A 20,743-nucleotide genomic window follows, 5' to 3' on the forward strand; every position below is an offset into this window, starting at 1 on the left:
TAAAACCAGTTAAAAATAGTTATGATTACGGTTATTATTATAGCATAGCTTTTAGGTAGCTCATATTTCAGAAGAAATATATTACTACATCTACATCTCCCTTTTCTGTTAATTGGTATTTATTCTTTGATATTTTGTTTGAAAATTTGGATCTTTGGCATACATTTATTCCCTAAATCTGAATCAGAGAATATATTTTATTGTAAAGGCATTTGTAGTCTATATATTAGAAACCTTAATCATTAATAATAATTTGATGAATAACTCTGATGAAGACAAAATGTTGCAGTCAAAATCAATAATTGGAAGCAATTTATTTGCCTTATAGATTAATTTCCAGTAAGAATATATTTCTGATTAAGATGACAAAAGTGCTTGTGCACAGTTAATATTTACAAATAAATTCATCTTTTGATCTTATATACTGTTTAGTAAATCAATTAATCATATTTAGAGATTTCATTGAGTATGTTTTTGCCAATATTTTAATTGAAATTGTATAATAATAAAAATATTCATAAACAAATGTTCTCTGTCTGGATTAGCACAACAATTATTTAGAGATTGTAATCTCCTGGAAAAGTTTCTGTTCACACATATTTACATATGTATTTATCCAATAAAAATGTTGTAGAACAAAAAAAAGAAAGAAAGCTGGAGTAGCTACAACAATGTTAGACAAAGCAGATTTCAGAACAAGGAAAATCATCAGGGATAAAGAGGGGTATTACAAAATAATACATCCTCAAGAAAATATAACAATCCTTAATATATGTGCACCAAACAAGAAGGCATCAAAATACATGAGGCAAATAATGATAGGACTGCCAAGAGAAACAGACAAATACACTATTATAACTGGAGGCTTCAACACCTCCTTTATCAGTAACTGACAGATCCAGCAGGCAAAAAAATAAGTAAGGATATAGGTGAATTAAACAGCACCATCAATCAACTGGACCTACTTGACATTTATATAATATTTCATCCGACAAGGGCAGAATACATTTTCTCTTCAAGGTCACATGGAACATTCATCAAGACAGACTAAATTCTGGGCTATTAAACAACCGAACAAAATTTAAATTAAAAATCATGCACAGTATACTCTCACACCACAATAGAATTAAACTAGATATCAATAACAAAAAGAAAGCTGGAAAAATCTCAAAATTAAAAAAAACACATCTCTTTTTCTAAAACTTGATTTATTTACTTTTAGACAGAAGGGAAAGGAGGGAGGAAAACCTCAGTGTGCCAGAGACACATCAATCAGTTACCTCTCGCATGCCCCTAACTGGGGACTTGGCCTACAACCCAGACATGTACCCCGACTAGAAAACGTAAACATACTGGTGACCTTTCTGTTCGCAGCCTGGTGCTCAATCCACTGAACCACACCAGACAGGGAGAAAAACACACTTCTAAATAACATAGGTCTAAGACAAAATCAAGAGGAATTTTTAAATATTTTGAACTAAATGAAAATACAAATCAAAATTTTTGTGATGCAGCAAAACAGTGCTTAGAGAAAAGTTTATAGCACCGAACGCATATACTAAAAAACAAAACAAAACAAAAAAACCAGGCCCAAAATCAATACCCTAAGCTCCTATGTTAGGAAATAGAAAAGAAGGACAGCTTAAGCTTAAAGCAAGAAGAAGGAAAGAATAATAAAAATTATGGCATTTAATCAATGAAATTGAAATGGGAACTCAATAGTAAAAATCAAGGAAAACAAAAACTGTCCATTTAAAAGATCAACAAAATTGATAAATCCCTAGCCAGACTAACCACGAAAAAAAGAAAGAAAACACAAATCATTATTACCAGAAATGAAACAGAGTCATCACTATAATCACATGGACATTAAAAGGATAATACAGGAATATTATGAACAAATCTATGCATACAAGTTTGATAACTTAAATAAATAACTTAGATGACTTAGAAGATATAAACTACCAAAACTTACACAAGGAATAATAGATAATCTGAATAGGCCTATATCTATGAAAGAAACTCAATCAATAATTAATAACCTTCTTAAAAAGTCCAATACCCAGATGGTTTCACTGGTGAATTCCACCTCACATTTAAGGAGGAAATTATACCCATTTGGTATAATCTGTCAGACAACAGGAAAGGAATACTTCTTAACTCACTCTATGAGGCCAATATTACCCTAATACCAAAACCAGATACAGACATCAAAAGAAAGGCAAACTACAAATATCTCTCATAACATAATGTAGAAATCCTCAACAAATATTAACAAATCAAATCCAGCAATGCATATAAAGAATTATATACCATGACCAAGTGGGATTTATCCCAGGTGTACAAGGCTGGTTCAACATTCTAAAATCAATTCATATAATTCACCACCATCAACAGACTAAAGTAGAAACATCACATGATCATGTATCAATTGATGCAGAAAAGCATATGACAAAATTCAACACCCATTTGTAATAAAAAAACTCTCAGGAACCTAGGAATAGAGAGACCCTACTCAACTTGATAAATAACATCTACAAAAACCTACAGCTAACATCATACTTAACGGTGAGAAATGGTATGCCTTCCCACTAAGCTCAGACACAAGACGGTGTCCCCATCTCACTACGTGTATTCACTATTGTATTGGAGGTCATAAATACAATAAGGCAAGAAAAGGAAATAAAAGGTATTCAGATTGGGAAAGAAGAAATAAAACTATTTTTTTTACAGAAGAATATCTCCCAAAATCTATGAAACAAAAACTCCTGGAACTAATAAGCAATTCTAGCATGGTCACAGGATACAAGGTTAATATACAAAAGTCAATTGCTTTCCTATATACCAGCAATGAACCATTAGAATTTAAAATTAAAAACACAATACCATTTACATTATCACTAAAAGAAAAAGAAGTACTTAGGTATAAATGTAACAAAATATTTGCAAGATCTGTATGCAAAAAAACCTACATAACTCTTGAAAGAAATCAGAGATCTAAATAAATGGAAAGATATTCTGTGTTCATGAATTGGAAGATTCAATATTATTAAGATGTCAATTCTTCTCAACTTGATCAATGTGATCCCAATCCCAGCAAGCTATTTTGTAGATATCAACAAAATGATTTTAAATATGATATGAGAAGACATTTTTCTTTATTACTGACATGAGTTAGTTCCTAAGCAGGTTTTAATGGAGAATTTATTGAAAAAAAAAATGGAAAAGGTTTCACACTATCATTTCAACTACAATATTTTCTCAAATTTATCTCTCCAAAACTGTATTTTAAGCTTATATTTGTTCATTTATACATGCCAGACTATATTCATCAAAAGTAGGAATTACATCTTACTGATTTTTACAGAGTCAGTGCCTAAGGAGAGTACCTAACATTTGGTAGAGACTTAACAGATTTTTCCTAACCAGATATTTGGTTGGATTTTACTTTATAATGCCAGGCCTAGAACACAGTATTAAGTATAAGGGGTAAAAAACAATTTTTATTTGATTTTTAAATTACAATGTTTTAACATATAAAACAAATCTTTAAATTAAGAAATAGTAAAAATGACAAGCATTGTGCAGCTTCTAAAAGTACTCCAGGGTTGGGTTACTTTTCTGTACAAATAGATCACCATGTACTACACTCCTGTCACTGATTTCAACAATTCATATAAATGCCCACTATATGGGCATTTGATGATCAGTTCCTTTTTTATATTACCAGTGCATATGTGGGTGGGCAAAAGAAGGCTTACAGCTGTGAGTACGCAAAATGCAGTTTATTCTTGTATTCGTATTTATTAATTATTATATTATATTCCTACTTTTGCCAATCCCTGCATATATTTCAGGTCTGTACAGAAAAATGATTCACACTCATGTCTGCTCCTGAAGTTTTGGAAAAAAGTCACATTAAAAAGCTAGTACAAATCTTTTAAGCACAGACACTATCAGAAACTAATGAAATTACTCATCTTAAGGAGGTGTAGAAAGAATGATCTCTTCTTTGAACTAATTATGTTTTTATGATTACCAGAAAGGGGAACTTTAAAGTCCATCTAGTACCCTAGCCAACTCATCCTCCAGATTGGGTGGCGGGTAGGGATATGGTCATTTAGGAACTGAGAACTGAGTCACTGTAAGAAGGATGAATGAGGTCAAGTCTTTTGTGCAGACAATGCAGGCAGAGCTAGTACTGCTAGTTCTAACAAGACCATTCCCTTATCCCATTTACTAGAAAACAAACAAGACAAATCTAGATTAGGATGATGAGGATAAAGGCAAACAGGAAGCCTACAAAACCCCCAAATTCTCCTAGTTCCCTAAAGAAGTCACTCTCCCGGAAATTGACACATGAGCCATTATTTCCTTGATTGATAACAAAACAGAAACATAGGACATTTTTCCTATATCAACCCACTAGCAGAATCGGAAATACAAAATATTATAATACAAAGAAGTACAGTTTTGCTGAGAATTTTGTAGTGTTCCACAGACTGTTCTACCATTAATTGGATCAGCAACAAAGACCAGGTAAAGAGAGGAAACCACACAGAAATATGGTTCATATTATATAAGTATTTCTGACTTCTCACAATCTTTGTTTTCTGACAATCTTTATGAAAAACCCTAAGCCTCTCTCTAACTTCCTTCAAATACTAAACATTTTGCACACAAGAAGAAACCACATTTTATTTTTATTCAAATAAGGATGAAAGTAATGACAAAGTAAATTATATAATTAATCCCATATATTCAGTTTCTCATTGTTGACTCTCTCTAAGCTTTGTTTTAAAAACTCAATTCAGCCCTGGCTGGTGTGGCTTGAACCAATCCGGCCTAGGTTTGCAAGCCAGATGGAGCACTAGCCTGCAAACCAAGGGGTTGCAGATTCGATTTCCAGTAAGGGCACCTACCTGGGTTGCAGGCCAGGTCTCCAGTAGGGGGCATGTGAGAGGCAACCACACACTGATGTTTCTCTACCTCTCTCTCTCCCTCCCTTCCCCTCTCTAAAAATAAATAAATAAAATCTTTAAAAAAAAAAACAGTAACAAATATACAACATGCTAGACATTATTTAATTATATACACACCAAGAGCCAATCTTCTCAAAAAGAGAACAAATTTATGCATGTTATCACACATACCTATGCATAAGTAATCATACATTTTTATAAGCATTTCCTTAATTTTTAAAAGCTATGAAAAATACATGGGCATGATTATTTTATACATAATGATACAATAGAAAGGATTATATCAATTTTTAACTATAACATGAAATTTCATGGTAATTCATTTGTTTGATCCTGAAGGATACATCTTACAAAAAGTATCAAATTATCTATTTTTGGGTAATGGGGTAAAGATTTGAAGGTCTGATTCTGACTGAAAAAAGAATATACTATAACAAATCTAATGACTAAACAACTGCAGATTCTAAAAAGAGTTTTTATTACCCTGCGTTAGGCACTAACTTATGCTTTAAATTTTCCATCCAGTGATATCTTTTTAGATGCATTAAAGGAAAAAAACAACAATACTTAGAGAGCTGGCCTGTGAGTCCCTCATTTAGTGAAGGGCTGTAAAAAGAGATGTTTTCAGATGCAATCTCATTTTTAAAGTATCTCTTCAGACAAACCATAAGCCATACAAGATTAAGAAAACTATAGTTTACTCATCTTTGAAACTCAAAGTGCCCTACACATAGCCACTAGGAATCGAAGTTCACACAGTTGGGTTCCCAAGAGCCGAAACTGTTCTCACCCACTTCCACTCTGCGCCCATCTTGCTGGTACTAACAGTGTGCAGTGCAAACCACTTACTACAGGTAACAAGCATATTTTAACAAACAAGCAAACCAGATATATGGAAAGATAAGAGTAACATATTCAACGAATAATTTTTTTAACATAAAAGACACAAGGAGAGCTTACTTACATAAAGTCAAAAAAGGTATGGGGGAAGGGTCACAAGAAGAAATGTGACAAAAACTGAGAGAAAACTTTGTAGAAGACTTGCATTATATATCAGAAATCCTTGGGTTTTAAAACTCAAGGGTTAAGATTAAGAACTGAAGCTTCCATTTGCTATGGAGGTATTATGTTCAGAAGAGTCAAATTTAACTTGGAAACCAATAACCTATTTCCCCTTTGTAGTATCCACCCAGGAATTTTTTTTTAAGCTTCAGAAATTTATTGTAAGTCAAAGCAACTTATTAAAAGAATAAAATTTCATTAGAGACCTTCCCATTTGCTTAATTTCAAACTGCCATAATATTTCTTTACATATTCAAGAGGCTACATTTACTTTTATTATATTTATTATTCCAAATTATTAATCATCCTAAATCAAGAACCAATAGTATTCAAACCATTTTTAGAGGATTTACTGGCAGAGATCTTCAGACAATTATTACCAACATAAAATTATTTGAACAACCAATTTCAGCAATAGAAAATTCACTGAATTAAAAAGATTTGTGAGCTAAAACCCAAAAATGTATCAACTGTCATGAAGCCTTAAATACAAAATGTAAGTAATATTTTGTATAATAGGAAAGAAAAAGCAAACATAAAAATCACATCATTGCCCTGGCTGGTGTGGCTCAGTGGACTGAGTGCTGGCTTGCAAACCAAATGGTCACTGGTTCAATTCCCAGTCAGGGTACATGCCTGGGTTGCAGGCCAGGCCCCCAGTTGGGGGCACGCGGTGTGTGAGGGGCAACCACACACTGATGTTTCTCTTACTCTCTTTTTCCCACCCTTCCCCTCTCTCTAAAAGTAACTAAAGAAAAAATTTAAAAATCACATCATCTTTATTTATGCATATATACACATACATACATGTTATGATAGATTTGTGAGTTTAAATGGCTTGGGCGAAATTGCTAAGCTCATTTCACATATAAATTACCTATAGCATTATAAAATATCACAAAAAAAAAACCTTTAAATTTTGGTCTTAACAAATTATACACAAAAGAGCACGAGGCCAGATTATTAATACTCAGACTAGGTATACCATAATAGAAAAATATCTAACCTAATGTTTGAAATTGTTATTGCTTCAACACTTGCCATATATTTTTTAAATTGAGGAATAATTCACATACAACATTATATTAGTTTCAAATATACAACATAATGATTCGATATTAGAACACTTACCATCTAAAAGTTAGTCTGTGAGTAAAACATGCTCACCACTGAGTAACAGCTATGGAAACTTGCAAAAAACTTACCTGAATAAATGGAGATTATTATCATAGTCAAATAATTTACATAACAATTTCTTTCAAGGCTGTTCAAGAACTGTCAACTATAGCCAGTAATCATAATCATACACTATTATCCCCAGCCCTATTTCATAATCAAATACCTATCCATGATTCACTTCAAAATCGAGATTCAGATATATCAAGCATTATAAGTTATTGAGTATACATGAAAAATACTGACTAAACAAAATTATTCATTGCTCTTAAGTACCTGAACATAAATTTATCACTACCTTGGTTTCTTCTCTACCACTTTTTCTTTTCCCAATGGGCAACTTTTCACCTATACATAGATCAGCTGAAAAAATAGCACATGATTGCAAAGAACTAATGATTACCTAATCGTGATAAAGCTTGTCCCAAAGTAGTCTCCCTTCTCTGGGTTCACATATTAATTCTACACAATAAACATCATTATTATAGCCGGACAGTTCTAATTATATGTCCACATGCACAGAACACTACGTTAGTCTCAAAACAGTAAAACACAAGATATTTTCTTCTTGTACTTGCCTTGTGTCTGCATTTAAGTACAACTCCATAGGCTCCTGTAATAAAAAGAAAAAAACAGTTAGGACCAATATACAAACTACAGCTCTTTTATAAGTTGAAGTTCTATTATACTTGCATTGATTACCAATATATGTTATAATGACTCCTAAAATGATAATATTCTACAGTGATAATGTAATGAACTACATAAAAAGACAGCATGGATATTTATTTTTTATATAAATATTTATAAACCAAGGGTATAAACAACCCATTTCTTCAACATGTATTTTTAAAGGTTTCTCTTTTTAAAGAAAATTTCACTAGAGACATTTTTACATTTAAGCTTAAAATATTCCAGAGACTGAATATAAAGATCTGGGCATAAGAACTTTAGGAATAAATGAAAATTAATTCAAGAGGTTCTAGGAAGCTAAAAATTTAAGAGCTAATGATTTACCAATAGTAAGCTCAAGCATGGAGCCTACCATGTATGTTCTCTGTCCTAGGAGACATTTAAATCCTCTTATAGCATCAGTCCCCAATCTTTCTGGCACCAGGGACAGGTTTTTCCATAGGGGAAGAGGCAGGGAAGAAGGCAGAGCTCAGGTGAGCTTCAGTAGCGGCCAGGTTGGATACCCCTGTCTTATAGGATATTGGAATCTCTTTCCTGATTGGCACAACAGTATAAGTGTCAGCATTCTGAATAATAACTAGTAGACACTGATACATTTTTGCCATAAATAAAGACTCAGTTCAAGGGCATAGGCTATAAGCAGTCCAAGAATCTCTGGCCATTTATAACCATGCACTCCCACTGTGTATATTTTGATGAGATTCATCACTATCTTTTGGGTTATTTATTCAATTATCTAGTCAATAAACTACTTCGTTACAGGCAAAACACAGAGTTGACAGAAAGGAAACTGAGGTTTAAGTTATACTGTGAAAATCTAATTAGGAGAATCAAAAGGTAATGTATGATAACAGGTTTGTAGAAATATCAAGAACACTGATATGAACAGACAGGCAAAGCCTCATGCATCTATGAGAAGGAGACTTTAGGGACATGAAATTGAGAAATACGTCTCCAACAGAGTCTAGGGAACCAGAACAAGGCTACCCAATTTTGGTGGAGGTGGAGTTCATCACAGTTAGGAGGGGAGCAGCCATTACAGCCATCCAACTTAGCTCCACAATCACAGGCAATCATCCAATTCTCATGCCAGTTTTTCTGTGGGGTGAAAATGCACTGTCTAGGCTACAGGAATGTAGAGTTTGCTTGACAGTTTTTGGTTTTCTTAATATGTATATATTTCTTAGCCAAAATGCACATGAGACACTTTACAAAGAAAAAAAAAAACAATTGGCAATGATGGTTTTGACTACAAGTTAAACTGACATATTTTGATTTATATAACAGCCTGGTAGTTTTTTTGTAGTTAATGAGAGCCAATCCCTGAGAAGATAATCACTTATATGTATACAAAGAAAAACAAGGTTATGATTCAGAAAACTTAGACCCAGAATCTGGAACATTCCAACCCCATTATATCCTATGAGGAGACCTCTGTTCACTAGCTTTACTGCATTAAGTCTCTAATTGTAATACTTTTGGAAAAAAATCAACAACAAACAAACAAAAAAGGCAGGTATTATAAAACAGATAGTAGATAAGATATGGAGAATTTTATTTACATAATTAATGTCAATCAAGAAAATAAAAAGGAACTGACTGGTGAAGGAAGATGGATCTGTTCTTTTAATGTGGTTTCAGCTTCAGACCTTGAAGCTAACACCGAATGATTAGACTGTACTTTAATTGTTTTTATTTATTTGAAAAGGACTTGACAACTTAATATTAAAATCTAAAACAGCTTTGCTGTTCACATTGGTAAATTTTTAAAACTTCTTTTGAAATTCAAAATTTATTTGAAATTTTTAAAATACAAAATTTTGTAACATTTGCTTTAAAGATATAAATGCTAAGAAACTATAATTATAGTTGCTTAGCCCATTAACAGAATCATTTATCAAAATCTCCATAAAGTTATCTTTAAGTCAAGAGCAAAAATTACTAAGAAGGAAAAAATCAAGAAGACTTATGAAAAATGATTGACCATATTTCATCTAATCAATTCATTGATTATAAGCATAATCTTATGTACTACTAAGAAAGAAAAAATGTTGCCAATTAAACCATGATACGCTACTGATTATAACACACATATGATTTCAAAGATATTACAATATGCCTCCGAATTTATAAAATGTGGTTTGTCATCCCCAAAGACAAATAAGTTATTTATTCATTTATTTACCCTGTAAGTAAAATTTAACTAATACAAAAAAATTTTAAGTTATTCACAATAAACCTAGCTGATAAAAAAATAAAATGTAACCAAAAACTTATTGACTAAAGAAACCATAATTCCTAATGAGAAGAATGAAATAAAGGCAGCCTTAAGAAATCCCTGATTTATTAAACTTTAAGGGGTTTTAAAATGCTATTAACTTTTGAGCCCTGGCTGGTGTGCCTCAGTGGATTGAGCACTGACCTGTGAACCAAAGGGTTGCTGGTTCAATTTCCATCAGGGCACCTGCCTGGGTTGCGGGCCAGGTCCCCAGTAGGGGGTGAGCAAGAGGCAACCATACACTGATGTTTCTCTCTCTTTCTCCCTTCCTTCCCCTCTAAAAATAAATAAAATCTTTAAAAATAACAAATAAAATGTTATTAACTTTCAATGGGAGAATAAGACCCAAAAGTTGAGAGTAATTTTATTTTTAATATCTTACTTTTATGGCCCATATCTAAATTGATAAAGATTAAATTAAGAGGACCTGAATTATTAACTTTTTCGGTCGCAGGTATAATTTACATTGCTCAAAAACTCAAGGAATGCTAAACTTACCTTCACCTACAACCCCAAGGATCTCAAATTTATTCATCACATTACCAATGTTAGGAATCTTCATGAAGACAAACTCCTCTTTTGATGTGAGCCACAGAACATGGCATCAAAAAAGAACTTCTGAGAAAGTTGTGCAGTAAGTAGAACAAAACAGAGCCGAAGGAAGAAATTCTCACAAGTTGGCAGGAACTTTCACATATTTCTTCTAATGTGAAGTAGTAAATGATTCCCTGAAAGAACAAACAATTAAAAGCCATAGTTTTATATCTCAGTAATCTGATAACCTGTCCTAGCCTATTTTTTTGTACAGTTCTTTTCACACCAGGTTAACATTTCATATCAAAAAAAGAAGATATAATCAATAATGAGAGGAGAGAAGAACCCAAACTGGAACACAAATGAACAAATGAACTTAACTGTATTTGAAATGAGTAACAAACACATGAAGGGGGCGCCAAGGGAAAAAGAATTAACCTTAGGTAACTCTTGAAAATGATATTTTGACAACATACTCTGCTCAAACTAAAGACCAAAATAAATACAAATATATATTATACTCTATTTAGATATTTGTTTTTACATGGATATGAAACTTCTTTATTGTAGAATTGAGCAAATAAATAAATATATTGTGGATAATGAGAATTTAGTCCCTTATTCTACTGTCATAAGAAGTAGTTATGAATATGAAAAGGGGGAAGGCTTGAAATGAGAGCTAACCATAAAAGCTCAGTTCTTAATATAGAGAGGTGTAGAAATAGGTATAAATGTATGTGTAAATATACATACACACATATATTCCTTAGCTCTGTCTGATGAGGGGGACTGGAAGCAATGACACTCCAGTAGCCATGAGCACAGCTAATGCACCAATAAAAGGAACCAGGGTTCCTTGGAGAAATAGCTTATTTCTAGGCCAGGGCAGAAAATAAGGAAATGCTCAAAGAATAATGGAGGCGCATGTCTAAAGGACATGGGAGTCAGCTTGAAGAGACATCCACTAGTCAAATGAGGAACATTTGAGCAACAAAATAAAAATAATAGCACATTATAATCCACAGAACAAAATAAAAACGCACCAGTCCTTACTGACATAAACAAATGGAGGAGAAGAAAAAGCTCTTTCTTACAGTATAATTCCAAATAATGAATGTAGTGAAGAAATTAGAAAAATTGCCATTTGGCAACCACCCTGGCTAAAATTATTTCAGGCAAGTATCATCAATACATAATAAATCTAGTGGTTCAAAGTTTGATGGAAAACAGAATATTACCTAGTCTTAAGGTTGCTCTGTATAAGATACCTATCAATTACAAAGGAAAAAATAGTAATTTCACAGTGAAGAATCCTGCCGGAACTACTACCTTAAATGGATAAAGTTAACATCCTTAATCAACACCATATGCCTCGTGATAGGATGCATCACAGCATATTCCTGTGGCATTCCTTCTAAAAAGGTAAAACCCGAATCTAACCAGAGACAGCAGCAGACAACTAAGGACATTCTACTAAATAACTCACCTGTACTGTTAAAAAATGTCTATATCATGAAAACAAAAAACAGCTATCTGTTACAGAAAAGAAAATTAAGAGTCATGAAAACTAAATTTAATGCATGATCCTGGACTGGATTCTAGACAAGAAAAAAAATTGCTATAACGGGTAACTGAAAATTTAAATGTCTACAGGTTATATAATAATATTGTATCAATCATAGTTTGATAATAGTATAGTGGTTATGTAAAACAATTCTATTTTAAGAAATGATGAAATAGGTGAAGGTGGTCAAAAGGTACAAACTTCTAGTTAAAAAATAAAATTGCTAATAGAGTAATTCTTAAAAGTTCTCATCACAGGAAAAAACTGTACTATGTGTGGTGATGGATGCTAACTAGACTTCTTGTGGTGATCATTTCACAATACATGCAAATATTAAATCATTATGTTGTGTATCTGAAAGTAATATGATGTTATTATGTCAATTATATTTTGATAAAATAAATAATAAGGCACAGCCCCAAATCTCTAAAATAAAGAAGTCTAACAAAAAGATTAACAAAAAAAAAGGGGGAAAGAAACCAAAGTTTTTGGAGATAAAGTTTGCAACTTAAATCATTCAGAAAAAATATGTTTGTAAAGAGAGAATAAATGATAAAGTAAATATAGTAAAATGTTAATTTAACAGTTGGGGAACCTGGGTTAAGGGTTCAGGAAACAGAAAGTTCTTTGTATTATCTTTGTAATTTTTCTCTAAATCTGAAATTATTTCAAAATAAGTTCTTTTGTTTCAAAAAAAAAACCCCTATCCTACTGTTTAAAAGATTAACAGCTATATCAACATAAAATATTGGTTAAAAGATAAATCAAAACCAGTAACGAAATTTTTTTTGCTGCCTATGAAATTTGAAACTTTAAGCAAATAGGAGTACCTCATGTGGTGTGGATAAATATTAACATGAAGAAATGTACCTTTTTGTACACTGATAGCAGGAATGTAAACTGAGGCAAGCTTTCTAAGGAGTAATATGTCCATAATTAAATGCTTTTAAAACATTCATATCCTGATAAATGTATCTGATAAAAACCTACAATATCATTCTTAAATGTGAAATATTAGACCTGGTCCCTTTAAAAATTAAGAACTTGACAAGATGTCCTACAATTAAAACTCACTAACATTATTATTAAACATTATCCTGGTGGGTTCTAGCCAGCTCAGTAAAATAAGGAAAAAAATAAATGAATAAAATATATAGGATTGGAAAGAGGGGAACAAAATAGGATTTACAGATATTATTGTCTACATGGAAAATTCAGAGGAATTTACAAATTATTAGAATTGTAAGTGTTGGCAAGGTTGCTGAATGTAAGTTTAATATACAAATATCAACTGCATCTGTAAACAGCAAGAAGAAACAAAATATAATTTTTCAAAAAAATCACATTTACATCAAAAAAGTTGTTTAGGATTTAACATAACAAAAGATATTCAAGGCCTCTACTCAAAAAAATATACATACACATACATATATGTATATATATAAATATGTGTGTGTGTGTGTGTGTATGAAAATGACCTAAATAAATGGAGTCATCCCAATTTTAAATTAGGAAGGTTCAATACTCTCCATACTCACCAATGGAGATGCAATCCCAATCAAAATCCTATGGTTTTCTGAGGAATTAAGAAAAGTTCATTCTAAAATATACATGGGAGAGCAGAGTTCCAAGTAGAGTCCACACATCCCTGGTAAGAAAAGTAAGAAGGCTCAGGCTTGAGCGTAGGATCTGACAGTATGCCCTAGCAAATCTATTGAAGGTTAGAACTGAGCTACAGAAATTGAGACAGGATGCTCCTGGCACAGATATAGACAAATTAGCCAGTAGAACTGATGTGAGAGCCCAGAAGCAGACCGTACTTACTTAAATATCCCTACAGCTCCACTCTCACCTCCCCCTGAATTCAGTCTGTTCTCTACACAGGAGTCTTTAGAATAAGTAAGATCATGTCACTTCTCTGCTCAAAACTCCAATGGCTTCCCTTGTCATTAAGAGTTAAAGTCCAAGTCCACAAAAGCCACAGGGCCTTGACCTACCCTCCTCTGACATCATCTCTGACTAGTCTCTCTTGGCTTGCTTCACTCCAGCCACACTAAGCTCATCTCAGTTCAATATGTAACAAGAAAGTCACAGTTGTCCCTAATGCTAAATATTTGTCATTCCAACATTTACTTTAGGTCAGATTCTTATCACCTGATGTTTCATTCAACATTTACAAAAAATGTTTTTGAAAAAAGGCAAGAGAAAACAGATACTATATTTTAGGAAACTGTAATAGAATCACAAATTTTTAAAGGATGACTGTTACATTTAGAGAAAATGATGTCACAATTTCAGAAGAAATTAATAAATGTTCAATTCATTCATTAAATGAATAATTACTGAATACCTAACATGTTTCAGGAAATGGATAAATAATACACAAGACAGTGGTAAACAAAATAGGCCAAGTCCTTGCCTTCATGGAGCTTTACATTTTGCTGAGGGAAGAAAAAAGTACAAGATTATTATTGGATACTGATACATGTTATAAAGGGGAAAAAAAAGAGTGATTACTCAGAGAGGCCTCTCTGAAAAGGTGACGTCTGAGGTGCAATATCAATAACAAGGAGACAGCCATATGAAAATCTAAGTTAGTCACATTCCAAGTAAAAGATGCTCAGAGTGTTTGAGAATGAATCATCCAGGAAACATGTAAATATTCCACTCTCTTGCCAATAATTGTATATGACTCATTTCAAAGGAAACGAGATAAAAATTTTATTCCCTCTAAGGAGACTCAGCACCCCAAAAGTTCTTTATGTAAGTATATGTAAAGAACATTTGGTCCCATTTACTTATTCTCTATGGAAATCAAAACTGAGTAATGCAAACTGGGAATCAGAATTTAAATGTGTGAGTAAATACATAACATAGGTGTCAAGAACAGTCTTTTAATTAGCAGTATTCACACTGGGGGAAATTGAATTTAACTATGTAAACAAAAAGGGGGCAACTTAGTAGAGCCGACAAGCTCAGGGAGCTACTTGGCAGAGGACTGACAAGCTCAGTGACCAAAAGTCACGTCCCAGACCTACAGCTTCCTTAGCAAAACTCAATCTTAACGTTCAATGAGCAGCATCCATTGTTCTCATGCATCTAGGATAATACACCTTTGAAGTATCAGAGTAATTTCCTCTTTCAGATCCCGGGAGGGTACAACAGCTGGCACCAGAGCACAAAAATCACAAGACTCCTTGTTGTTACACACGGTTTACTGTAAATGTTAGCTGTCCTGTACCCACCAATGTAAATGAAATGTGTTTCTCCATTTTGCTTTTTATCCAATCCCAGAGATTTCCCCACTTTGCTTTCTCTTGTCTCTTTAATGTACTACTACCAATGGGTTTTATGTAACCTTCCTTATGTTTTCCCCTTTGATTCTAAATGTGAAAAATGAGCTGCAAATCTGCTCTTCTCTGCAGCATTTTTTTAATCCCTTTGAGATATTGCTTCTGGGCATGTCCTTGAAATTTTGGCTCAAATAAATTCATATAAAATTTTTCTGTAGATTTGGACACTCTTACGTCAACAACTACAATTTCATGTGAATAACACTAATTAATATTTAAGGCATAAACGCTCAGATATTTTAACTTCAAATAACTAAATAACTTGGATGAAATGTCTCTCTGAGGGTAAATACAAATTCTGGAGCAAATACTTTTTAAAAACAGCCCCCAAACCCCAAAGACTTAACAAGATTATTAAGAATTACATGGTTAAAATCAAGGCAAGAGAATAGAACCCAGAGAGGTAATACAAATCATCCAAAATGATTTTAGCCCTCTGGCACCTGAAGATCCAAGGAAAAAAGAGGGGAGAAAACAGCTTACTCCTGATACCCTTACAAATCCATGGGCAAAAAAGTGTTTCAAAAGGAAGAAGTTTGATAAACCACCACTCACTTGAAGCAGAAACCCTAAAAAGCTATACTCCCAGGATAGAAGAAACCAGAAAGAAATCAGGCCTTGAACAGACGTGAATTATAGCTTTATGTCACCTGGATAGCCTAAATAAACCTTAAGGTATACCTTGGATTATTGGATTCAGGTGGTCCAACATTCACATTGGTGGTGCCACCAGCCATCTGGATGAAGCAATGGGGTAGGACAGGGGTGAGGGTGCAAAAAAAAAAAAAAAAAGAAAAGAAAAGGCAAGTCTCTGCAGAAGATAACTTCAACCTAGGCCTCACGATATTGCTACAGATAATTTCTCCTTTACATTGTGCAGTACATAATAGCCAGATACATAAGGTAATAAAATAACACTAACAAGAACCAACAGAAACTACTGAAGCAGAAAATGACCCACAAGGACTTGTAATATTAGAATTATCAGGAATAGCCAATAAAACAACTATAAGGTTGGATTAATAAAAATCCAACAGTTGAACATTTTGACAGGACTTGAAGGTCTAAAAGGTAAAATAACAAATTTGAAAAAATAAGTTAGAATTCTAGAACTGAAAGAATAACAGCAAAGAAATTTGGCAGAAAGTTTAAAGAGAGAAATAATCAGGATATATAGATTTTAAAAACTTTACCAAATGAACATATAAGCAGTAGCAAAGAACTGCAGAATATCTTTTTTCCCCCAAGCACACACAGAATATTTATGAAGGCTGATAATATGATAATGTGCAAGGCCATAACGCAATCCAAAACAAATGACAAGGATTGAACTACAAGGATATTCTCTCTCCACAGTGTGACTTTGCAAAAAAAAGGAAAAAATCAGTCACAAAAGAAATAATTAGAAAATCTTCATATGTTTGAAAATTAGTACATTCTTAAAATAAGTCAGTCAAATAAGAAATCATAAAAGATATGTAAAAATACAAATTTATGGGAAGAAGCTAAAGCAATGCTTGAGGTAACTGAGATCCTTTATATATGCGTATATCAGAAGATTTAAAAAAATAAGCTGAGCATGAATCTCAAGAGGTTAAAAATAACAGCAAAATACATGCAAGGAAAATATAAAGATATACATAATTAAGAGCAGAAATAAAAAACACATGAAGGGGTTCAGAATAGGCATCCCCACATGCTACTTTGGCCTGTGGATTATTCTGAGCTGAAGGCAATCGAGATCCTAGAGGCTCACAAGAAACTTTTACCTCTCTCTTAAAGAATTTAAATTGGGGGCCCCCTTGTCCATAATAAGACATATCAACAGAAATAAATCTTTATGACCTATCTATAGGCCCAAGTAAACTTCTCATTACTGAACATCTGCTCTTCTTATAGTCCTGCAAATAACCCTCCTCTCCTCTGAAGCCCCAAAGCATATTACCTCACTTCTTGGCTCAGGATGCCATATACCGCATTTTACCTTTGTCTTAGAACATCTCTTGTATGTGAGGTCTCTGAGTCTCCCAGGATGTGGGGTTCCCATACATACATATATAATTATATTTGGATATTTTCTCTTGTTAATCTGTCTCATGTTGATTTAATTATTAGACCAGACCAAAAATAAATCCTAGAAGGATTGAGGAAAACAACTTCCTTCCCCGCACAAACAGTCAAGAGATCAAAAGAGCAAAGAGTTGGATCTTAGAAATCAACTTTGGAACTAATCAAAGGAGAAAGAGAACTTACCCCAGCCACCAGGTTGATTTCAGGCTTATGATATCCTCAGCAGAGAAATCCAGCCATTTCATGGCCTTCAGAATGGTGGGCTAATAGACATGTGCTATCTTTATCTGCTAAGCTAGTGATAATTCATTGCAAAACAGGAAACTAAACACATTGCATTTACATACAGTTTTAAAACAGGCAAAGCTGAATTACATTATTTAGGGATGCATATACAAGTGGTAAATCTATACAAAAATAAGTGACCAAGGAAGTGTTCTAAAAATCAGAATATTAATTACTTCCAGGGAGGAGTTGAGATTGAGAAGAGATACATAATGAGATAGGGTATATGGCGAAACAGCTGCAATCAATAAAAGCTACAGAAGCTGTTAAGAAGACAGACCACCACTTCCCACCAGATTTCTGGCTTAAAACTGTCAGAGACAAGCTCAGTCCAACATGGTAACTAATTTACCTAAACATAATCCCTATCCTCATTATATACTCATTGTAATGCATTAGCATGTTAAACGGACAAACCCCATGCCACCATGATCTGAAATGGAAAGCCCATATAAGAATACAACATGGCCAATGAATGTTCTCTGAAATATCTCCACCCCTTTCCAGGGATGATCTTGATTATTCCTCCCCTTTACTGAATACCCTATCCCGACGTCAATTAAATAAACCTCAATAAAGGAAGCAAGTTCTGCTAAAGGAGGGCTCCTCTGTCTGTGGAGTAGCTTTTTCTCTGTCTCACTACTTCACAAAAAATAAACTCACTTTCACTTTAACCTCTATGCTGGCTTGCCTTTGAATTCTTTCCTTCACAAAGCCAAGAACCCACAGTGGGTTGTAGACTCTCGGGTCCCCAGACTCCTGGAATGCCTACATCAATAACAGGGCTGCTCTGGCCAGGTGGCTCAGTTGGTTGGTTAGTGTCATCCCATACACCAATAGGTTGCAGGTTCGATCTCAGGGCACATGCCTAGGTGTAGGTTCAATCCCTGGCTGGGGCATATACAAGAGGCAACTGATTGATGTTTCTCTCTCTCTCAAATCAATAAACAAATCCATCCTCAGGTGAGGATTAAAAATAATAATAATAATAAGAGGGCTTCCTGGGACTATGACAATGTCCTTTCTTGACTTGAGTGACAGACATTAGAATGTGCATTTATATTTTATGTATTTCTATGCTGTTATATTGCACAATAAAACAAGTTAAGAGCTCAAGAGTAATTCTGACAATGACATCATATATAATATTTCCTTGGTCATTTATATGGAGGTAAAAGGTATTTTTTTATCAAAGATAAACATTGACCAAAACAGTTTAACTAAAACTACCTCTCTCTGAGGGTCAGACTCCACAAAATGTACTCTGTCTAGTGTTGGGTATCAACAACAAAACCAAAACTCCCTGTGATGGATAATTGGAATGCTGACCATGCCTATCCATGACAGATAAGGAGCTGGTGAGGAAATTGAATGAGTTTGGACTCAATGAGAGATAACTAACATCCGAATGTCCGAAGACTCTTTGCAAAAGAGAGAGAAGAGCAGGTGATTTGAATTATTTCAGAAGGAAGAACTAAGATCAGTGGTAGAAGTGAAAGGAAATAGATTTCAACTCAGTAGTAATTAGATAACAATGAACCATTAATGGTTACTCTTTCATTTTATAAAATCTGTCAGACACCTACAGTGGACCCACTTATAGATGTTTTGGGGATACAGCTGTGAACAACACAGATGTGGCCACTGCTCCCATGGAGCCTACTGAGGGAAGAAAGGCAAACATGATCATTCCAGAGTGAGCAGATTTGTTACCCCAAAATATGCCTCTTTGGCATTAAGGATTATTTTAAGCTAAAGGCAATCAAAACCCAACAAATTCAAGAAAAGCTCTTAACCTCCCTACTCAACTGCTTAAGTTTACTTTGGAAGTGGGGCCTCTACTGGGAAGACAGCTATAACTTTTGTTTTCCAAAAATATCCTCTGGCCTTCTTGTCAAAGACCTTCCTCCCCTTTGTATCTATCACCAGACCCCTACCCCTTTCCTTAGCTCAGAATGTTAGATAAGTTTCAGTTACCTGGCTGCTCTTTGGATCTTAGTGTATTCTCAGGAAGCCCTGTACCTATGAAGTTAAATGTTTTTCTTCTGTTAATCTGCCTTACATCAATTTAATTATTTAGACCAGCCAAAGAACCTAGAAGGGAAAATTTTTCCACCCCCTAAAACAGTGACATGGATTATAAAGGGAAAAAAAAGCTTATTTATAGTGTTATGGCAATTGAGGAGTGGTCCTTTAGATAGGATGGTCTTGCAAAGGCCTGTCTGAGGAGGTTAGATTTAAGTAAAATCTGTTGAATGTAAAAAAGCAAGCCATGGGAACAAGGATGTGAAAAGAGCACTGGAGGCAGTACAAAGAGCCTTACAGAACTTGATAAATTCAAGGACACAGAAGATCTGTAATCTGAACCATAACAGACAAGGGGACCAAGAGGCGGCAGGGAGAGACCACTGGAAGAAGTTTGGCCTTGGTAGAAAAGAGTCCTGTAGTAAACTAGATGTGCTCTAAGGTCCTTTCCAATGCAAAGATCTAAGAATCTCTCAAAACTCATTTGAGTTTTTGATTGCTAATCACTAAACTTCATAAACATAACAGAATACATTTTAAAGTGGATTTGTCTTGCACTAAGAAACGCAGCTAGAATTAACTAATCTTGTCTCTGCATTAGCAAGTAAGCAGGTACCTATCTATAAGAACTGACAGAAATGTAAAGTTTATAATTTATTTCATTATTAGTAGTACTAAATTTAAGAGTTGCCCGGACCTTGAATATTTCCTTTGTGGTTGA

The 20,743-nt window shown here is 33.8% G+C and overlaps 1 protein-coding gene across 4 annotated transcripts in view; it reads right to left on the reverse strand.

Moving 5' to 3' along the window:
• Positions 1–20,743, reverse strand: part of CDKL5 (cyclin dependent kinase like 5) — a 154,973-nt gene that overhangs the window by 93,722 nt on the left and 40,508 nt on the right. For 3 of the 4 annotated variants that reach the window (XM_053917324.1, XM_053917322.1, XM_024569880.3), the window contains 2 exons: positions 10,690–10,919; positions 7,799–7,833 (listed from right to left, as the gene is read on the reverse strand). In XM_053917324.1, the coding sequence (XP_053773299.1) occupies positions 7,799–7,833; positions 10,690–10,753 (99 nt within the window). In that variant the 5' untranslated portion in view covers positions 10,754–10,919. Of the gene's footprint in view, positions 1–7,798; positions 7,834–10,689; positions 10,920–13,827; positions 13,938–20,743 lie in introns of all 4 variants that reach the window. The other variant, XM_053917323.1, reaches the window with a different exon arrangement.

This window comes from Desmodus rotundus, chromosome X (genome assembly GCF_022682495.2).
Source record: "Desmodus rotundus isolate HL8 chromosome X, HLdesRot8A.1, whole genome shotgun sequence".
Classification (NCBI taxonomy): Eukaryota; Metazoa; Chordata; class Mammalia; order Chiroptera; family Phyllostomidae; genus Desmodus; species Desmodus rotundus.